General features: G+C 36.3%; 1 protein-coding gene across 1 annotated transcript in view; it reads left to right on the forward strand.

Annotated features, from left to right (window-relative positions):
* Positions 1–2,100: 2,100 nt before the first annotated feature.
* The window catches only part of EPB41L4A (erythrocyte membrane protein band 4.1 like 4A), a 90,582-nt gene continuing 70,340 nt past the window's right edge, over positions 2,101–22,342 (forward strand). The window contains exon 1 of the mRNA XM_070935727.1: positions 2,101–2,199. Within this exon, the coding sequence (XP_070791828.1) occupies positions 2,101–2,199 (99 nt within the window). The remainder of the gene's footprint in view (positions 2,200–22,342) is intronic.

Genomic DNA, 22,342 nt, shown 5'->3' on the forward strand with positions numbered 1-22,342 from the left:
TAAGTGGAATGTGCACAGGAAAGACCTCAGGCAATTTTTATAAATTGGAAGCAAGTTCAAATCCCTTCTTCCAAACATTAGGTAAAAGGGCTTGTAAGAACATCTACGATAGACATTTTTTAAGATGCGTTTAAAATCCATCTAAAGCAAGCAGCAGTCTCCAGCAAATGATGCCTCTTCTCCTTTTGGCAAGACAACTCTTGATGACAGATGTCTGTCTCCATATGAAATAGTTTGCATGCTAAATCTCTCCTGGAGTGGTTATTCATCTAAAAACACACGCTGCCGTTCCCTCTCTGAATCATGTTCAAGTCCGGCTTGGCGGAATCGGCCGGTAGGGGTCACTGCTGTCCTTGCACAGTTACGCCTCCTCCTCCTCCTCCTCCTCCTCCGGTGCTGCTAAGGCAGGGAAGGTGAAAGGTTGGCGGGAGCAAACAGGCGGAGGGAGACAAAAACGCCGGTTGGACAACCCAGCCACAAGCCGGCATCGCGGAGGTGCCAGAGCAGAGCTATTCACCGGGAGCAAGTCCGACTTCTCAGCCGCGAAGGAGGAGGAGGTGGTGGTGGAGGAGGAGGAGGCACGCCGGCAGCTTGAGCGGAGGCGTTGCTCGCCTTGAAGGTAGCGTGTGCGGGAGCCGCGGCTGCCTCTGGGCTGGGCAAGGAAAGAGATCGCCGGTCCTCCCGGCACCATCCCGGGCCATGCTGGCAAAGGTGGACCGGGAAGCCGAGCCTCATCCGAGGAGGAGGAGGAAGCGAAGGTCGGGCAAGGAAGCAGCGCTGACATCTCGCACGCTCTTCAGCTTCTCCAGCTGGGAAGGAAACTGAGCGGCTGGGCTGGACCCACCTCGGGGCAGGTGGCGTTTGTTAACTGCTGCGCCCGGGGCTCGCTCCGCTTTTCGCGGGGAACTTTGCCGGCGGAGTTGAGCGCGACAAGAAGAATCCTGCATTCTTCGCCGTTTCCTCGACGGGAAAAGCTTACTCGCGAGGAGTACGTGCACAAGGCCGGGAGGAAACGGCAACAGGAGCCCTACGGTGTGTCTCTGCCGCCGCCGCCGCCCCCCGATTTCAGCGCCCCAGAGAGAAGGGTGTGTGTGTGTGTGTGTCCGACGGGCTTGCGTCTGATTTAAGAAAACACAAGCTGGTTGTGGTTTAGCTCGCAGGAGTGAACGGTCCCTACCTGCCAGCCTGCCTCTTCACGCCCTCTCAGCAGCAGGAGCAGCGGCTTCTTGGTTTGGCTTTTCCGCTCCTCCAGGTAAGTAAGCTCCCATATCCCCCGATTTCGGGTAGGAAAAGGCGGGGGGGGGGGGTTAAAGGGTGTGCACGCTGAAGGCGGGGCGGCGATTTCCCTTCTGCCCGGATCCTTCCTTTTCTCTCGGCATACAAAAGAGGAATCCCCGAGGGAGGGGGAGGGGAACGTGGGTAATTATTAATCCCAGGGACTCGGCTTGGAGGAGCTTTCGCTGGAGCGGCCGGCGTTGTGCAGTCGAGGAGGAACTGGAGCTTTTTTCCCGGGCCGGCTTCTTTTCTTAAGTTCTTTTGCGCTTGAAGGGCCCGGCCCCTTAATAGGCCTTGAAGGATGACCTGCTTCTCTTGCGGTTGCCTCATTTTGGGATCCAGAACAAGCTTGTTAACTGCTCACTTATCCACAGCACCCGTGTGCTTCAGAGGCCAAGGGAATTCTCCTAGCTGAATTGTGAACAAAGAAGCCCATGGGGCTGAGGAGTGTGTGAAACTTTATAATGGATTTACCTCTGACAAAACTTTCGTCTTTTGAATTCACTCTTACAGCTTGACAATGAATGTATAGATATTTTTTTCCCCCTCTCTTACAAGGTGGTTAGAAGGATTTGGGCCCTTTTTGTCTTTTTTCTCTTTGCAGGATGCCTGATGAAGACGTAACCTTTGGTGTAAGCCACCCTCTTTAATAGCTCCTTGAAGACAAAGACTAGTCTGCTTTCCTTCTCCACCTTTGACCCCAGTGAAATAAAAATTGCCAGATCAGAACGGAGTTATTTGGTTTCCCCCTTGCTGTACTTGAAGTTGGGTTCATCTCTTTTTTTTATCATTTTGCACTCTGACATCCAAGACACTGGAGCAGCCATGGGCTGCTTCTGTGCAGTGCCTGAGGAATTTTATTGTGAAGTTCTGCTTCTGGATGAATCCAAATTAACCTTAACCACACAGCACCAAGGGATAAAGGTAAGTGCTGCCTGTTCTGTTTTTACTATCTTGTCAGTAGTGCTTGAAATGCTTTGTCTAGTGTTAAGCAATAGGGGGCAAATTGACATGGAAACCCATTTCTGAGACAGCACTTATCAAAACAAAGTGGTTTCTAATTACAGGGATATGGCCATGTCAAGTGGCATTTAACTTTACATCACGTTCCATGACCCAGGAAGGAGTTGTAATAATAACAAAAAACATGAAAGTGTTAAAAATGAGCACTGATTTGCTTTTCTTAAACCATGTATTGTGTGTAAAGTAGTCAGTGCTGCAGCAAGGGAAGAAATTCTCAAATTTTAGTAATTCTTAATTGTATAAAGTTATATATTAAAACACTTTTTCCCCCAGATGGCTTATTTTCTTTAGATAGTTTACCTAATTGTCAAATCCATGATTGCTAGATATCCTTGCTTTATATATATACCCTGTTTCCCTAAAAATAGACATCCCCTAATAATAAGCCCAATCGGGCTTTTGAGTGCATGCGCTAAAATAAACCTCCCCCCGAAAATAAGCCCTTTTTGAAAATATTTAAATGCAAGGCTGGAAATCAGGTAGTACGGCAAGAAGAGCCCCATCTTGCTCCATGTACCCCAAAATAATAAGACCTCTCTGAAAATAAGGCCAAGCATTTATTTCGGGGTCCAAAACAATATAAGACAGGGTCTTATTTTTGGGGAAACATGGTAGAAATCAGCCTTTTAAAAAAATGCATACATCCACAAAGGTATGTCAAAACTAATAAATATACTTAGGGTTGGCATAAGACACATGTTTATCAATGGTAGTAAATATTAATCAGCACCTGCTGACTAGTTTTTAGGCCCCATAATTTTGATCCAGATCATTTTTAATTCCTGCTGACTTTCAAAAGAGCCTCATTTATTTCCCATAAGTTTTAACTATCCAGTAAAGTCAGTGGAGGTAAGAGTGCTTAATTTTCCTTTGAAATACCTCCCAGTCAACAAAATGATAACATATTTTTGCAACCTAAATACTTCTAAATAATCCATTGTTTTTTTATTAGTGCTAAACTGGGGGGGGGGGTGCACTAGCTTTCAACATTCCCTCTAAGCTAAGGAAGTAAGCCACTTTCCCTCATTAGAAAGGAAGAATTTACATATAAACATTTTAGTAAATTTTTGAATTCTACTTTTGTTCAGATATAAATGCTAGAGCAGTGGTCTTCTGTCTGAATATGAAGTGCAGGTTTTAAACTTAAAAAAACATTTCTACAGAAAATTAGAATTATTTTGAATGAATGAATTGTTCTGGAAGAGCCTTAAATATTTAGGAAACTGTCTTCTTTTGGCTGTGTAATATATAATGAGCTTTGTATATCATTATAAAAATGTTGAGAGTAACAAACAGATCACACATTTATATCAATGATGACCACCTATATTTGTCTATAGAAAATAAAACTCTGAAAGTCTATAAGAAAAATGTGCAAAATCCACAGGAGGCAGAAATGCATTACAGTATCTGTAGCAAATATACTTGTTAATCATTTATTTAATAATTTACATTAAAACTTAATCATGGGTATATATTATCCTGTCTGAAGTTAACATAACTGAGTTTTTAAAAGGTGGAAGAATTTATAATCCCATATTCCTGGAAAATTATTCTCATTAAATTTAAGGGAATTATTATGATTTATATACATATGGGTAGAAAACAATAATACTAGACTGACTTGCCAGTTATATGGGTGCTATGAGAATAAGTAGTGTAATTATGTTTAAGGATATATCTAAGATAATTTCAGTGCAGTGAAACATGCAACTTTTCAATTAATATGTTTAAAAACATATTAGTTTACTTTTAAGTAAAATTTTTACTTTTAAGTAAAATTATCTAAGGAATCAAACTTGATAGGAAAACTGAGATTGCCACTTTGTAGTATAACTGAAATAAATGGAACTAAAGTACATAATAAGCAATAACATGCAAACTTCTGAATGTTTATTTCCTATGGGCTTCATTGAAGCTTAATCACAGGTCAGTATGCAGGGATTTAAATGAATTTTATATGTGATAATGGTTTTAATTGCTGCTAAATTAAAGGAACTTAGTTTTAAGCATTCTGAAATTTGGTGAGATGCAAGAATTCTCTGGAGATTTTTTTTTTGGTCTAGTTAGGAGAGTATTGATAATTTAGTATGCTAGTAGTTAAGGTGTATAGAGTGGCAGACTTAGTTCAAGTCCTGTCTTAGCCATGAAAACCAGATAGAGGACTTTGGGCCAGTCCCTCTCTCAGCCCAAACTACATGATTGTTGTGGAGAAAATAGGAGGACGAAGGTGTGTTTTATAAGTTTGCTGCCTTGAGTTAGTTGTAAAAATAAAGGTGGGAGATAGATAAATCTGATCAGCTATGTTCAACAGAATAAATGCATGTTCAACAGAATAAATCTTATAGAAGATAGTTTTTATTTTTAAATAAATGTGCAAAGACTTATTTCTATAGTATAGCTGATAGCTTTTGTTACAATTACTTTTTACTAAATATAAAAATAATATAAATAATTACAGGATAATTGTGAACACAATATAAAATAACCTTTTAAATATAATTAGTTTTGCACATTTTATTTTTTGTTTGCATTTTGAACATAATGACTATTAGAACTGGGCAGGGTTTTAAGTTCAGTTCCAAAAAGCTGCTTTGAAGTGCACATGAATGTGATTGCAATACCTGTTTGAAACACTTTCAAGCAGCTGTATTGTTTATCCAGGTTTTCATGGCTGCTCTGCCTTGTGATCTAGAGAATATCTGCCATGTTAAAAAAGATTGGAAATTGTTGCTATCCTTATGACCCACATATGCCAAACAACTTTTCAGAATTGAATCCAAGGTTTTGTACAGTCTTTAAGTACCATAATAAAAACTATTAAAGGGGATCTACATGACAGAAATTTAGAAGAATCTATCTGGTGTTAAATTTAATGAACATGTCATCCTAAAATTTCAGAATACAAATACCCTTACAGTATTTTAGAAATCTGGGAGGAGAAAATCAAGACAAAACTTAGGTGATTATTAACTTTTGAACATTACAAATTGTTTATAAGTTTATTAATTGTAGGGATAATTATATTCTGTTATATTTTCCTTTGTTTAAGTCTTACATTCGCAAATAATTCCATCAATTTATTATAGAAACAGTTTATTCTAAACTTGTTTCATTTGTTTAATGTCCATAATTCTGGTTAGGAGCTGTTATGTGAGAGCTTGAATGGCTTATTGGGGATAAAAGCAATTAATCCTCGTTATGTAGCCGTTCCATAGAACAGACTGTGGAACCCATAACATTTTGGATCTTTAACTTGCATCTATATTGTTGGTGAGCAGGAATTATTAGAAATGTAGTTAAGAAATTCTAGAGTGCCAGAGCGTTTCCACCTTTGCCAATATTTCTGTCATGTAGATGATTCACTTCCTTTCCACTTTGGAATGTCTTAACAAATTAGAGTTACTTGAATCCAAGTAATAAAAGAGTGTGATAACAGTAAGAAACCCATTAAGAACCACTATGAATTCCTTAACTGAATGTGTAAGAGCATATATCTTAAGGAAAACAGTCCTGCATGATGTAAGTGCAATAGGTCGATGTGTGTAGAAAATAGTGAATATCGGCCTAATGGTGCAAAATACAAATCGATGCTATGAGGAGTTAGATATAATAATTTGGATTAGGAAATTAGATAAGGAAAATGCAGCTTGAAAGCAAGACATTCAGTATATAAAATTGAAGAATTTTTCTTAGTGATTCACATGAATTGATTTATTTGAATTGCAACTATAACATCTTAGAAATTTATTGGCTATGATTGATTCCCCTTAAATCTTTTCAGGGAGTAGAGAAACAAACAACAGAATAGTGTAGAGACTGATCATGAGTATACAGAATTAGAAATAAGGTTCCGTGAGTTTCTGTAATGCAGTCCAGACACTTTTCTTATATTTTTAATAAAGTAATTGTGGATTCTTTTTTCTGTTTGCTTTCCATGCGGTAACTCCTCTTTTGCCTTACTAAAGGATGGTCCACAAACAGTATTTGGGGAATTGATAATTTTGTAAAACCTTTTTCTCTGTCATTTGTATACATGTAAATGGATGATGACAATATATATTTCCACACAACTAGAAAACATGTGCAATTTTTTTTTGAGCAATAGTAAGACTTATATCATGATGCTGATGTTATCCATTCACTCAAGTCCAATTCTTGGCAATTCTATGAGCCAGGTCTCTCCACATCTTCTGATCTTGTAGTACTTCTTTGAGTTTTTCTATGTCCTGGTTGATATCAGCTTTGATAGTGTCCAGCCACCGTGTTCTTTGACGGCCTGGTGTCTTCTTTACCACTAACTCTTTCAAACATTATTGCTTTCTCCAGTGAATTCCCCTGCATGACATGGCTAAAGTGATATGCCTGGCGTTATGCGTTCCGGTACTTACTTATATCAATGATATATCAATATAATTGCTTATATCAATGAACAATACAGACTTACACCAATGATCCGATAAATGTATTCGCTTAATTAGCACTCAGATCCATAGTGCTACAGTTTTATATAATATTGCCTGTGTTTTCAAGTTTATCCACAATTTTGTCAATAAGGTTATCCATAGTATATGCCACACAATTTTCTAGATTCATACTAGGAATCTTAAATTAACCATCTGAACTGAGTTTGCATGCTCGACTAGATTTCAGGTATGTCAAACTCAATTTCATTGAGGGCCACATCAGGGTTGTGTTCGACCTTGGGGGCCAGGTGGGTGTGGCCAAGGTAGGCATGGCCAGTTCGACGACATTCGTGTTGGGGGTATCTGTGGAGGCCCAAGCGCTCTGCTCTGTCAGTGAAAACAGAGCTTGGGTGGGCGGCTTTCACTGGCAGAGGGTTGCAGGAGGCCGTTGCAGCCTCCTGAGCTCCGTTTTCGCTGGCAGAGACACCATGGGCTGCTCCTTCACTGTTTCCAGGACAGCTCCGCGGGCCAGATCTAAGCACCCTAAGGGTCGGATCCAGCCCACAGGCCTTGAGTTTGACACCCCTGCTCTAATCTATAAGAGGATGATTATTTAGTATTTCGTTGTGTTATGTAAATACAGAAATTGAAACAGTTTCTGTTTTGCAAGTATGAGTAGAGTAGGGTAGAGTAGAGCCTTTATTGTCATTGTACATAATATATACAACGAAATTGGTTTAGCCTTTCTGGTGTAATCCATAACAGAAAATACAAAAGTGAGGCTTTGGTTTACTCATTTCCACAGAACTTTCTTCCATTAGTTGAGTTTATAGGTTTTGATAGTTGTAATGAAATGAAAATTTTTTGGACAGCATTCCAAAGATAGTGGAAGTATTTGACTCATTATTCAGTTAACTCATGGTTAACTGAATCATGATTCAACCTAATTTTGGTTTCTATATGATGTACTAACTAAATCATATGGAGAGATACTGAGTCAGGGGATCTCAACTTTTTGAGGCCAGTGTACATGTTTATAACTCATAAAATGCTTATTATAATTGATGTGGCCAGTCGCAACATACTCATACTAGAAAGCAAACAAATATTGTCATTTTATTTTCTAGGAATGCCTAAAATATGTCTGTGTAGAGTCTAGAAACATTGTTGGAACAGAGATTCTTTTTTAGATTGCTGTCTTGCTTTGTTATATTAAATTAAAAAAACTAAAAATAATGTTTGCTGGAATCAAGGACGCGTAAATGGTTATTGCTCAGTATCACATTGGGAATCCAGATGCAGCATGTAAACATTTTTGCAAAACTGTGCTTCATTATGCTGTATTTACACAGTTAATTTGAGTATCGTGATATATAAATCCTTATATACAGTACATAGAAGATTAATACCTTGCTGGAAGATTATTGATGTGCCCTATGTTTTTATGTCTAGACATGTGATTCCATTGAATTAAGAAAGATTGGAAATAAATCTCCATTGATACAGGAGAAAAAAAAGGGGTACATTGGCATATAATGACGTAAGCATAGAGAGTGATCAGTCCCAGGAGTAAAATTCATAGATTTTATTGGTGGTAGCTGACTGGCAAATGACCCATGGAATCAGGTGTTATCAAATTAGAAAACTGTAGGACTGCTGTGTTAATTCCAGTTTTTCTGAAACACTGATTAGTAACTCACTCAACCAATCACAGGTTTTTATATATCCAGAAAAGATTTTATTATGTTTAGTCATGACCCTTCCTCCTTTCACGGTGTCCATTCATATTTCTGATTACTAAGGCTATGTAGCACTTTTGATTAGAAGGTAGATGAGTGAAGGAATATCTGCAATTCTGAAGCTTGCTTTTTTCCTAGGATCATGTGGCAAATGTGGAAGACAGCTGTGTGATGCTAAGAAAACAAGCTTCTGCTTTGTGGACTGCTATATTTGGGTCCTGCATCAAATCATCATTATGCCTTTAAATCCTTTATTCCTTCTAATGTTTTGGCCTTTGGTGGGCTAGATTCAGCTCCCTATTATGAACCATCATCTATCTATCATTTGTATTTCTTACTACTTTGTAGTGATGCTTCATTTGGGTATTTTTTTCATATGTTGTATAAAAATTTTGTAATGTAAGACTGGCAATGTAATCATTCCCCCCACCTTTCCCCAAGGCCCCAACTTCACTGGTCCTCCAGTGGGTCTGAAGAGGCTTTGCTGTCTGGCCTAAGAATCCAGTAATGTGGATATGGATTCTGTAAGGTAGTTACATTGTTAAAGAAACTGACTGCTTTCCTTCAAATTAGGGATGGTTTCATTGCTTTTAATGTATTTCATGGTGTTATTTTAATTATTATTTACTGTACAGGTAGTCCTCGACTTATAACAGTTCCCTTACTGATTGTTTGAAGTTGCAACAGCAGTGAAAAAAGTCACAACCATTTTTCACATTTATGATTGTTGCAGCATCCCCATGGTCACATGATTTACATTTGGTTTTTGACAACTGACTCACATTTATGATGGTTGCAGTGTCCTGGGGTCACACAAACCCCTTTTGTGACCTTCAGACAAACAAAGTCAATGGGGAATCCTGATTCACCTAACAACCGTGTTACTAATTTAAAACCTGCAATGATCCACTTAACAAATGTATCAAGAAAAATTGTAAAATGGAAGAAGACTCACTTAACAAATTTCTCACTTAGCAACATAAATCTTGGGCTCAAGTTGAGGTAAGAGGAGGACTACCTGTACTGATCGTATTTATCTTTGCACGTTGTACAGAGTCATGTATGTGAGATGGCCAGTTACATAAAATACCAAATGTTCCATGAACCTGCTGTTTATTTGATTTTGGATTCCCAAAATTTAATGTAAAATTCTTACTTGGAGGAAAAAAAGACTTTAAAGTATTTTTTTTTACATAGAATCATGAATTGATTTTAAAACCTTAAAGTGTAGAATTAAATCTGAATCTAAAATAAGATTATATTTCAAACATAGTTTACAGGTGTAATATACAAACATGCATTTATTGACCATTTGAAGTTATAATGGCACTGAAAAAAATGCTTTATGGTCATATTTCACACCAAATTAAGTTAACAACTGCAGTGATTCACTTAACAACCAAGGCAGGAAAGATTGTAATATGGGTCAAAATTCACTTAACAGAAATTTTGGGCTCAATTGTGGTTGTAAGTTAAAGGCTACCTGTATAAAAATGTAATGTTTTCCCCCATCTTATGTTATTAACAATAGCCTTGGACTTTGACAGTTTATTCAGATATGCTATTTTAATTTATTCATTAATTATATCTTGCTACTTTATAAGCTGGAAGTGGCACATATAGGAGTCTTCCCTATTTTATTTTTGCAACAATAACCTAACATTGAAGGTTGGATTAATAATAGGTTGAATTAAATGAGACATTTTGGTTGAAAGTCACTGATAGAGTTCTATGTCATTTGAACAGTATAGCACAAGCTTCAAAATGCATCACTGGCAAACTTCTCTTAGTTTAGAGCAGGGGTGTCAAACTCAAGACCCGAGGGCCAGATCCAGCTCATCGGGTGCTTAGATCTGGCCCATGGGGCCACCCTGGAAACAGTAAAGGACTAGCCCACTGTGCCTTGGCCCGGCTCAGGCTGACTGGGTGCTGATCAACAGCCTGATGGCAGCCATTTTCGTTGTCAGAGTGCTGCAGGAGGCCATCTCAGCCGAAAACTTTATTTATTTGAAAGAAATATCCAAGAGCATCCAGCAGTGACACTGGAATTCATAGGGCAGATGGATACCATGAGAATACTAAGGATTTCATGCATCAATTTAGTTTTCTCAGTCAGAAATTTAAGGGATGAAGGAATCTTATTCCATGACAATATGAAACATAAGCTTTTATAAAATAGAGTGTGTGTATATATGAAGTATATACCATAAATTCTCTTCATATTTCTGATACTCATTTATAAAAAGCTGAAAGGCACAAAAGATTTGCAGAACTTTTCATAAATTAATCATTCTCTAAAATCTCTTTCTTTTACACAGATTACTAATTTTTGCTGCATCTTTACAGATGAGACCAACCATTCTGAATTCTCAAAGGAATTACTATGTAATGAATGAGTATTAAGTCTTTTTATTTTCCCAGACTGCCTCTAACTAAATTAATGGAACTGGCATGACAACGCGGTAGAAATCCATTAATTTTTAAACCAAGTTACCTCCTGGCCAGTCTGAGGTTTGTACAATCAACAATCAAGTCTATTATTGAATAGACTAAAATTTCTGGCTTCTTAATGGTTGCAGACAATACTGTATTTTAAATTTTAAGTAATTTTCCTTTAGCAGACTTGATTAGGATATTTGTTGTAGAAGTTGTAAGTATATGCTGAAACTGTGGGACTATTCACTTTACAGTACAATATACTTGGCTTTGTTTCATAAACATTACAAATGGTAAAGAAATTACCAAATACAGCATTGTAACAGTTGGGAAACAAATTTTGCAATATTTTGTAGAGTGAAAGCAGCCAAATATATCTCTTGGTTGTCACTATCAGTAAATTACCAATTCAGTATTTTATTACCATCTGTCCCTTGCTTAATAGGAATCAGTATAATTAGTAATGAACAGGCGAGAGATGTCAAAAGTAATCAAATGAAATATGCATGTTTAAAGCCAAAATACGTAAAATTCAGAAAAAACAGTTCATCAGCATATTATCTTAGTTCATTTATAGCCGTGATGCAACTGCAGCAAAGACTCTACTTTGAACCTCAGAAAGAAAAAAAAACCCTAAGATTCCTACATTAGCTATAATTCTCAATTTTTAATTTTACTATTATATATTCTTTTGGGGAAATAGATTCCATGAGTAGGATTGTTGAATGTACCTGGATAAGAAAGTATAAAAAACCCCAAATGGAATTGAAAATGAGAACATGAAAGATATGGGATTCTGTGATTGCAACTTCTGCCATTTTTAAAATTCTTATAATTCAATGGACTATTAACAAAATACTAAGTAAATGTTCAGTAAATGTAATACTAAGTATTATGTTCAGATGTCATCGGGTTACATCTGCCCAAGAATCAAGAATATTCTTACAAGCTAGAACAATATGGCATCAAATTTGAAGGGGTGGGAGCAGTGGTGGATTGCTACCGGTTCTCGCTAAATCGGACGAACCAGTAATGGCGGCGGGAGGCTCCGCCACCCACCCAGACGTCTCTGTGCATGCGCAGAAGCATCACGTGCGCGCCCGCACCCATGAGCGAACCGGTAGCGAACGAAATTGAAACCCACTACTGGGTGGGAGAAAGCAAGAAAAAAAGTTTGAAAATGGACAGGATTCATATGGAAAAAAATATAGAAAAAAAACTTTTCCAATATATCAGTGCAGCTAAAGCAGTTGGCGAGCAATTTGGAACCTTGCTGACCAATCTATTCTATGCCCCATCCTTCCTCAGATGACCCCGAGCAGAGTGTATATAGCCTTGTACTTCCTAGTTCCTGTATGAATCAGACACACAGATAAGCACCATGAGAGAATAGCAGAAGCACATAAATGAGTGATATGCTACAATGGACACATTCTCTTGATTAGATCCACCCTTTCCTCCAAGAGATGGAATGCATGCACTTATCTCAGAGGCATACATACACATGCATACGTAACACAAATAAACCAAGATAATATGGTTAATCCTTGGAGAGAAAGTGCGTGTGTGCACACAAGCACAGAGGATGTTATTTTTAAAAAGGAAAATGAAGAGTATTTCTAGTAAAAGCACTGGAAAGAATTCAGGCTTTTCCCTTGAATTAAAGAAAGCAGCAGATGGGTGTCACAGTGCAGAGGTTTGTATCCTTTTTGTATTAGTTACATGATTTATAATTTCTAATCTTTTTTTCCTTCATGCTGTTTTAGCTGCAGGAAGCAAAACATACAGACCTAGCAATTTTTCAGAAGTCTGTTTACCTTCCAGTGTTTTTAAGGAAAAGGTTTAGATTCTGATGTGAGGACAAAAGGTGATAATAAATCTGGTTCCATTATATTTTATATAGTTCTTCCCGTTTCACAACTACTCTTTCAATAAAAATGTACCCAGAGTCCTGCCACAGATTATTCACATCACATATGCTCCTTAGTACACATTGGATCAGTATAAAGGGAAAAGTCCAACAAAGTCAGTTAACTTTTAGTAATTAACAAGGTTAATTTGTATGCATGCTTCCTTGGTTTTATTTATTAAATTTAAAGAAAAACCATGCTGAAAAGTTACCACATCAGTCTGAGTATAGCCATCTAATGCTGCCAAGTCAAATGCTGCTATTTAGTGAAATCTATCTTGATCTGCATCATTATTGAACACACCCAACTTTTCCTAAATATTTTTGAAACAGCAACTTACTTGGCTTCCTTCCTGACTGCTTTGTTGAACTTCGTTTCTGTTAATATGTAGCAAAACCGATGCTTTCAAACATAGCAAGGATATTTCACTGCTGCTAGATCACAATCACATTCTTTTCATTGAATCTTGTGAGGAATCCTTATTGAAAAGAAAAACCATAAGCCAATGTTGGTTTCATATATTGTACCTAGTGCCATGCAAATGTGTAGATATGTCTAAGAAAAGTATAATTGTTCTATATGCGTGTTTTATTGACAGCCCAGATATAATACCCCTAAATGGTACACCTTCTTTTTTGGCCTTCAGTTTGCAAGGCTCATGCAAAGGCTTTCTTAATTAATTTTATTCTCTCCCAACAAAAGGATTGAAAATGCTTGGGCATTTTTTATTTATTGATTGATTAAATTTATATGCTGACCATTTTGCTACCCAAAAATATTTCCCCAGGAATGTCCACAGGAGAAGGAATATCAATTAGAGATCACTCTAGAAGAGGTGACATTACTTTAGTTTATGTTAAATCATTGTAAGAATATCTGGTCTAGTTATCTGTATGGCAATTGCACAAATAAAATCTAGTTATCTCAATGATAGTGAAAGGAATTCACCCCAAGTTCAGAACCATAGCTATTATATATACTTTGAAAAATAGTAATTGTGGGTTGTGCTGTGTCCACCTTATTTTCCTATTTACCTTGTCAATCCTCTGCTAATTTTGGGTGGAGACAGTTAAGACAAGTCTTGAGTTGTTTCTCCATTTGTAGACCTACAAGTTTAACTCCTGTCGCTATTACATGCATTTTCAGCATGCTCATATACTCATACTGTGAAGTACAAATTTATATTTACTTTAGGAAAAACTGCATGCAGTATCCTAAAAATTTGGAGGCAGCATTGTTTCAGAATCTAAAAATAAATAGTCAAGGCACTGTCCTACACTTCTTTGGAATGGTTTAGTCCTATGTAAAATAGGCTTTCACTTTCCTATTAAGAAACATATCTCTGTTTTGCCTGGTTCTAGTTTCAGCTTGCTTACCATCATCCAGCCCAATATTGTGCAGGCCCTGGCTAAATAAGTTAACTTTTCTTTGGGGGTAGATGTCCAGAAGAAGTAATATTACCTGGGTTTAAAAATATATTGAGGGCAATCATGTCTCCTTTGTTAGATATGCTACAGGGATTTCCTACACTGGATTTCACTTAATACCGGACAGAGTCCAGCTGGGAATACTATTACTCCATCTTACGCATCCACAATTTACAGAAGTTACAAGACTATTTTGCTTTGGATGATGAGTTCAGAAGCAATTTATTGATTCCTCTAGAATAGAAGAACTTTATAATAATAGCCATTTAGCATTGAGTGATAAAGATTATATTAAGTTATACTTCTAGAATAAACACTTCTGAGAAGAACTGCTGAAGTATTAGTGGCTCTTTGTTTTGTTAACGGTGCATTAATTAGTTATCCTTGGTTCTGCTTTGATTAAAGATCACCATTTTGATTTTTGTATAGCAGGGTTGTGTACATCTAGAGGTTGAGATAATGATTCAGGAGACCCTGATTCTCACCCCAGATTAGATGTCTTGACATCTTGCAATCCAAGGAAAAATAAGCCAAAATCTGAGAGGGAGGGAGAGAGTACACGAGATAAACAAATCCCAGATATATGGATTCAGACATTTGACATTTATAAGATCATTGTGGAAAGAATCTATTTTCTGTGATTCCTAAGAGTCGACATGCATTTGGTAGCACATAATCAGTCAATCAACAGTTACGAGCCTGACATTTTCCTTGTTGATAGTTCTTATAAAATCATCTCATGTTTGGCTATAGAAAGTTTAGAGAAATTTGTGGCAAATATCTTGTCTTTCTCCTAGGTTAAAAAAAAAAATTAAAAAGCTATCAGTACAGATAGTTCTCGGGATTATGTCATATGACCACATCACTTACTGTTGACAATCCAGGTTGTCTTTAAGTCAAGGTATTTGGATTATTAAGTGGGAAGTGGAGAGAATCTTAGGTAAGCAGCACATGGGTGCTGTAAGGGAATGGGGGAGGCCCAGCGTATGCCATGTGTGAGTTGGGATGCTGCACTATACCATAGTATGAATTTATGGATGCCATGGAAAGTGTGTGTGTGTATGGGTGCAGGGTCTATGTGAGGGTAGGAAGTCTGGAAAAGCGGGTGTGTGCAAGCTGGGGAAAAAGTTGCGGGGTATGTGTATGCATGTGGGAGCACAGGGAGGCCAGAGAAAGGTATGAGATGTGGGAGCACAGGGAAGCTCAGGGAAAGAGCATGCTGGGTTGTATGCTGTGAGCAAACACATGCTGTAGATGGAGGGCACTGATCGATGTGTGTCTATGTACAAGTGCAGGGAGACCCAGGGAAGAACAGCACTACTGGGTGTGTGCAGATATGTGAACCCAAGAAGGTCCTGGAAATGAGGGCACTGGTGAGTGAGCAAAGTGGGATGAAGGGCGCAGTGCATCTGAGCAGAGAAAGGCTGGTTGGGAGACTTATCCGTTATATCCCCAGTTTGTAGGAAATTAGCAGGGAATGTCGGTAATGGGTGAGCTGGTTGCCATCAGCCAAATTTTGTTCACATAACCATGGGGACACTGCAACAGCCAGGACTTTGGTCCTAAATCCCTTTATTCGGTGCCATTGTAACTTTGAATAATCACTGAATTCATGGTTGCAACTCAAGGACTGTGTTTTGAAATGCTATGTTCTACATTTTGTATATATAAGCCAATCAAAATAATAGACTGGATAACTTGAAAATTGATGGCTAACAGGTGAGCAGCCAAATTGTATTTTGTCGAACACAGAGAAATCTATTTTTTGTTCTATTTCCTTCTTTTTACTTATATGATCTAGTGGCAAAAATGGCATCTGAACTAACAGCCTGTATCTACTTGCAGGCAAGTGGGAATAATTTTAATTTTTTGGTTTTTGCTATATTCAATGAGGATAGAAAAGTAAACAGAAATGCACATATTAATAATATCCTTGTCTTTGATTGCTTTAGCAACTGAATTTTTTGTAACATCCAAAATCCCTTTCTTATTCAAGGGAGAGTTTCTAATAGAGAAATTTACAAGGTTAGTATATTGAATGAATACAACAAATGGCTTTAATTGCCATTTAAACTTATTTTTTGCAAATAATTTTGTAATTACTTCCCAAGTTTAGTATTATAGCAGCTGCTTGTTATTATAGTTGTAAAAACTATTTTAAGCACTATTTTTAATTAAGTTTATATTAAATATATTCATCTTAATTCTGACTTTAAAACATGGTTAAGCTGTGAATACAGTATTGATATTAATGGAGGTACTCTTTACTTCCAGAGAGTAAGGCTGGGAATTTTGCATTTTATACACTTTTTATTTTTGAATGTCCTGATTGCTTTGAAAAACAATTGTCATTTTTTCTGTGAGGTGGTTGTTGAGAGCCCCATCCTTTGACTTACAATTAAATAAAAGTCTTTCAAAATTTGCATTCCAGTACCTGTATTTATATCAGCTTGGTTTAATTTTACAGTTTAGTTTAAAATTGTACTGTTGTTGCTTGTTTAACCTTTCTTTAATTTAATGTTTATCTGCATAGAATTGAAGTAGAGACTATCAGAATTAATTTTCTGAGTTCTAAGCCACTGCTGTATTTTCTCAAATTTACTTCTAAAGTTTTATAATTGGTTTGACACTTCTGACTTACTCAGTGGTATGAACAGAAATTATGCACTATAATTACGCCTTTGCTAATGTTTCTATTTCTTCCCTGATGACAGGATGCCTTATAAAGTCTCATAAACTTGCAAATTGGAGGCATTACATGTTTAAATACTGTAATAGATTATCTCAAGAAATACATTCAATTGCTATTTTTCTCTCTCATATTCTCACTTTTTAATTGCTTACAAATTACACTAGTTTATGATCCTGTATTGTTTCTTAAGTTATCTTTATGTTAATAAGACAGTTGACTAATTCTTGGGTAAATTAGAAGCATAAACAATTTAAGTTTTATCTACCTATATCTATAAAATGCATTTTTAGATTATTAGTTGCTCATACTTGCTTCCTTCTGTCATTAAGTGGTTTATTTAACAACCTGCTGATTGTTGCAATTTACAATGGAATAACAACTGCTAACAGCTAATTGCAATCGATGATTATAGTTAGGACTAATGTAGTAAATTCTGATGTCATTACATAGGCTCATATTTTACATAGCATTACATTAATAAAGCAGTTACTGTTTTTCTAGTAAGACTATCAGGTATATATAAAAATTAATAAAAATATGTTCACTTTGTTCTACTGAGTTGAAGAACTATTCAAATTCTAGAAGAACTATTCAAGTTCTTCAACTGTTGAAGAACCCAGATTAGTGATACAAAAGAATGTGTGAATCCCTGTCACTCATCTTGTGCGTTGTAATAACAAACTACTGTGAACAATTTGAAAAGATATTTAATATAAACTTTGTTTTGTATTTTCACACATGAGGTAAAGAGACAAATATTACATGCACATTTCTTTTTGTCTACATATTAAAGATTCTAATATCTCCTGAATTAACATTCAGGAAGTACACTTGGAAATATTGTATGTATTTTTATTTTGTAATGCTATTTCTGATGTCATTACACTATGTAAAATCATTCTTAGTTGTATCCTAAATTTAAATGCTGAATCAACAGTTTGAATAATTAGTGGCATACAGTGTTTTAAAGAACATTCTACAACAAAACAATACATTGGTATACTCCCAATGTTCACTTATATTTTTATTCTTCTGTTTGTTGATATTAGGGCCTCAATATTAATTAGCAATATCACCTACTAAAATAGTGTCTAGATTTTACTGGTTTATCTAGTCAATTAGAAATGTCATTATTTAATTAATAAAGTTTGCCACATACCACAAGTTCTTATCTGCTTTGAGAAAAAATATACTTGCCTAGAGCTTTTTATTAATTGATCCCAAGAGACTGTTGGTTTGAACATTGGAAAGTAATGAATTTTTCATTAGTAGTGTCTCTGCAGACAATGAGTTCGAAGAAATTAGGCTGACTTAACTGGGTTGCAAATATTTGAATGAGCCTGAGATAGCAATACAGAGTTAGACAATTCCGTTTCTCTTTGCTGCCGCTTGGTGATCATTTAATTTTTGCATCCCAAATATGTAACACAAGTTAGGTAGTATTTTAATTGTTGCTTAGGATAACAGTGCATGTGTGTCCAAAGACATTGTGTTATGCTGCTTTAAGTTAATTATATTAACACATATTTTTGCTGATATTTTTTATGTAGTACATTATTTGAAATTTCTCTCTTAGCATTTGCAAAATATTTTTATACACCTCTACTTGGTATATTATCCTTCGAGTATCATGACTCCATATCATAGAATTATTTGTCAAATTTTGTACCACCTGTGTTTTCACATAAACAGTTCTAAAACAAATAATTGCATGCATTGTATCATTCACTACAGTAATATTTTATTTTCTTTAGGAATTATCAGATGCTTGTATTGCCTACATTTTGAATTGATTTATTCTTTATTTTAAAAGATTTGTATGGCTGTCCATCTTAACACAACTATGGGAGGCTCACAATAAAAATATAAAAACCAAGAAGTTCTTTGGAACTTCTTTGGATAAAGAGAGGACAGATGACCGACATGTATTTTGGATGACTGCTCATTGGAAAGAGACTGTAGGACAGAGGTTTTCTGCAGATTTGAATGCCAAGAGATGAAAGGATTAGTTATTTTGCTTGCAAAAGTGTTTGAGATTTTTAAAAGACACTAATTTTACAGGTTTCTTTTTCTAATCACTTTTGGAAATAGTCTTTAATTATCTTAAACCTAAGAGATGTTTAAAATGACAAGCTTGAAAATTTGCCAGGCAAGTTTAGTTTAAACTTTAAACAAAAGAAAATTTGCAAGCTTAAGAATTTAAATCATTTGAAATAAGCAGCAACAGGCTAAATAAGATTTTGATCTAAGAAATAGATTTAAGGGTCCAGTTAAATTTTGAATATTGATTTTTACTATGAGATTTTTGAATCTTATAGTAGATTTTGGAAGTAACTATACAATATCAATAGCTTTTCATGAGAACCAGTTATTTTAACTATCTTGGTCATTAACAAAGATAAGTGATTATGATTTTAGAAACTGGATATTAAACGGAATGGAACACTCTAAGTAGAAGGAAAAAATACAAACCAACTATCAGTTAACTGAGAAAATGACACAATCATTGGAAATATTACAAGAGATCATTGAAGAATAGAGCCAGAAATTAGTAGCAACAGTATCAACAGTGTCAGGAATGATGTCTGATTCTATAGATAGATTATATCAGATGACAGATGTGAAGCAATTTTGTCTGACGTGCCAGAGAAAGTACCAAAAGGGGAACTACCAGTACAAAGAACAGGCCAACAGAATTATTTGTAAAAAGATGATTTATTGGATATACAAAAGAAAATAGACGAAGTTTTAAAAATTAAAAAGGAAATATAAATGACAAACCAAGAGAAGGATCCATACTTAATTCTAAAATTATTCAGGAGAGGTGCTTTGGAACACATGAGCATACTACCTTTCTGAAACAGCTGCTTCCTTTTTTTCAGGCATTGTATAAGCCTGAAAATGGACATAGATGCTTTAAAGAGTGATATTATGGCAGTTTTTTCTATAAGTTAACTTCTGAAGTCTGAAAAACTGTCAGCTGTTTTAAAGAGTCATGCTTGTAGTGCTGGAAAATATTCTTTTAAACCATATACTGCTATATAAATCAGGTCTTTCATAATTGAAGAATATTCTTACCTTGAGATTGTCGAAGGATCGCTTTTATATAGAAGGCTAAAAAAATGAAAACCTAGAAACCACAAAGCTACTGAGAGATCCCAGAAGAATTTCTATCTATTTCAGTAAATAGGCCAATAATATAGTCCAAAGCATAGCCATATGAATAGGCTGATGGATAGCCAGCCATGGGAGAGAAAAAATCAATTACTTATATAAATAGGAAAAAAAACAATGAAATAAATTATAGTATCAATAACGTATGATGTCAACAATAGGAGGTAGAGTGTGTTTGCTCATATAAATATACATGATATGGAAGGATTATATTACAGGTATGTCAAGTTTAGCTATGGTGCTGAGCTTGTTTTATATGGTTATTGTAGGTCCATATTCCCCCTTGGAAGTAGAAACATCTCTTCTAACACAGCAGGAGATAGTACCATATGTATAATAGACATGAAAAATCTTACATTAATGTTATTTGTTCTGTTAATCTGATTCTAATCATAAATATATTTCAGACAAATATGTATTTGTATTGTCTTTGCTAACAGCTATAAATAATCTCTAAGTTTTGTTTATCAGGTTAAACATGTAACTCACTAGTTTGTGTAAGTTTTGTTTATAAGTTTAAACATGTCACTCACTAATTAAGCTCTACCTATTTGTCTTGGTAAATATTTGCAAAAGCGTCCAGTTTTAAATTAAATCTATTTGCTTGAACATGTATTCTTCAAATTGAGATCTGCTTAGTTATTGGCCTTGGAATCAAACTTTGATGTTGCTTTTTTAAAGATTTGCCTGTGGCATCATATGCAATTTGAAAATCTGTAATATTTGAGAGTTTTTTCCAACTGTGTCAAATATATGACAATAAAAAGTTCAGTCTTGGTTATGATTTCTGATATGGTCTAAATTGCCAAAAAGTAGAAAGCTTCAGCAAAATTATTACTAATTTTCATTTATATTCAGTGAATAATAGAACACAAAATATATATTTTTCCCCTTAGAATGCTTCTGAGATCTTTTAAAACATCATGAGAATGAGGAATCTGCCATTCTCCAAAGAGCATACCCATTCTCACAAGACCTTAAGAAGACCTCAGAAGCTTTGCAAAGCATTGTGAAAAGAAGGCATCACTCTTTGGAGAGTAAATGGCTCATGCAATTTGAAGATTGTCATAATTTGGCATACGAAGAGTTGGCATGACTAGCAATTGCCTCGCATACAGATACATTACAGTCAAACTGGGCATGCCTCAGCAACAGCAGGAGGAGGAAAATGACCAGGTCAGCTGGGATAACGGAGTACAGAGTAGTGAGGGTAGCTTGGTTGGGCCGCGCTGAACCATACTGCACCACATTACTAGGCTTCAGCTTCACACCACACTGTTGGAGCTTCCTGGGCATTTGGCACTTCCCAGAGTGCAGCAACAGTGGCCCGAGCTGGGGCAGCGGAGGCTTTCAAAGGTGGCTTTGCACTGCACGACAGCTCAGGAGTTTACTGTATTTTTCTGAGTATAAGACACACCTTTTTCCCTCCTAAAAGAGGCTGAAAATTTGGGTGCATCTTATATTCTGAATGTAGCTTTTTTGAAGCTTTTTTTCAGCGCTAACCTGCTTCCTCGGCTCCATGCTTTGCTCCCGCTCTCAGCTGTTCTTTAGAAGCTTTTTTTCCCCAGCCCTAATTAGGCGCTGGCTGAGTGAAGCATGCTTTGCCTGCTTTTCTCATTGCTGCTTCCTCTCAGCTGTACCTTAGAAGCTGTTTTTTATCCCCAAGCAGGGGATAAAAAACCAGCAAACTAATGTGCTGAAGCTGACCAGACTAAAGACGCTAGCCAGATGAATACCTGGTAGGCAGATTTTTTTTTCCTATTTTCCTCCCCAAAAACTAAGCTGCATCTTATACTCCAGTGCATCTTATACTCTGAAAAATATGGTAAGTGTATTCTTTCCCTGTGTTTGCACTGCAGCACCCTCCCCCCACCCCCCTTATATGTGGCCTATGCTGAACCTTTTCATGCACACACATACATATACTCCCCCTGCCCCGTGGCATCCCTGCAGTCCCTTCACTTAATGATTCATACATTTGAAGTTATGATGGCAACTGGGACTGTTGGTATTGTGGTTACTAAGTGATTTCATCAAGTGATATCTCACTTTATGACCATAGTGATAAAAATTCCAGTGCCAATTGTGGTTGTAAGTTGAGGAATGCTTGTATTGATAAAAAGGTTACAAATGTAACAAAAGGACAGATTTGAGCAATATATGTATTCTTAATAAAAGAATGAAGGAGTCTTTAAAACACAAAAAAAGAATTACTGTTGCATTGACAGAATCACCTGCTATAATCCCAAATTATACTTTC

The sequence above is a fragment of the Pituophis catenifer genome, unplaced genomic scaffold (genome assembly GCF_029215685.1).
Source record: "Pituophis catenifer annectens isolate HBS135680 unplaced genomic scaffold, rPitCat1.0.hap2 SCAF_2, whole genome shotgun sequence".
In the NCBI taxonomy this organism is placed as follows: Eukaryota; Metazoa; Chordata; class Lepidosauria; order Squamata; family Colubridae; genus Pituophis; species Pituophis catenifer.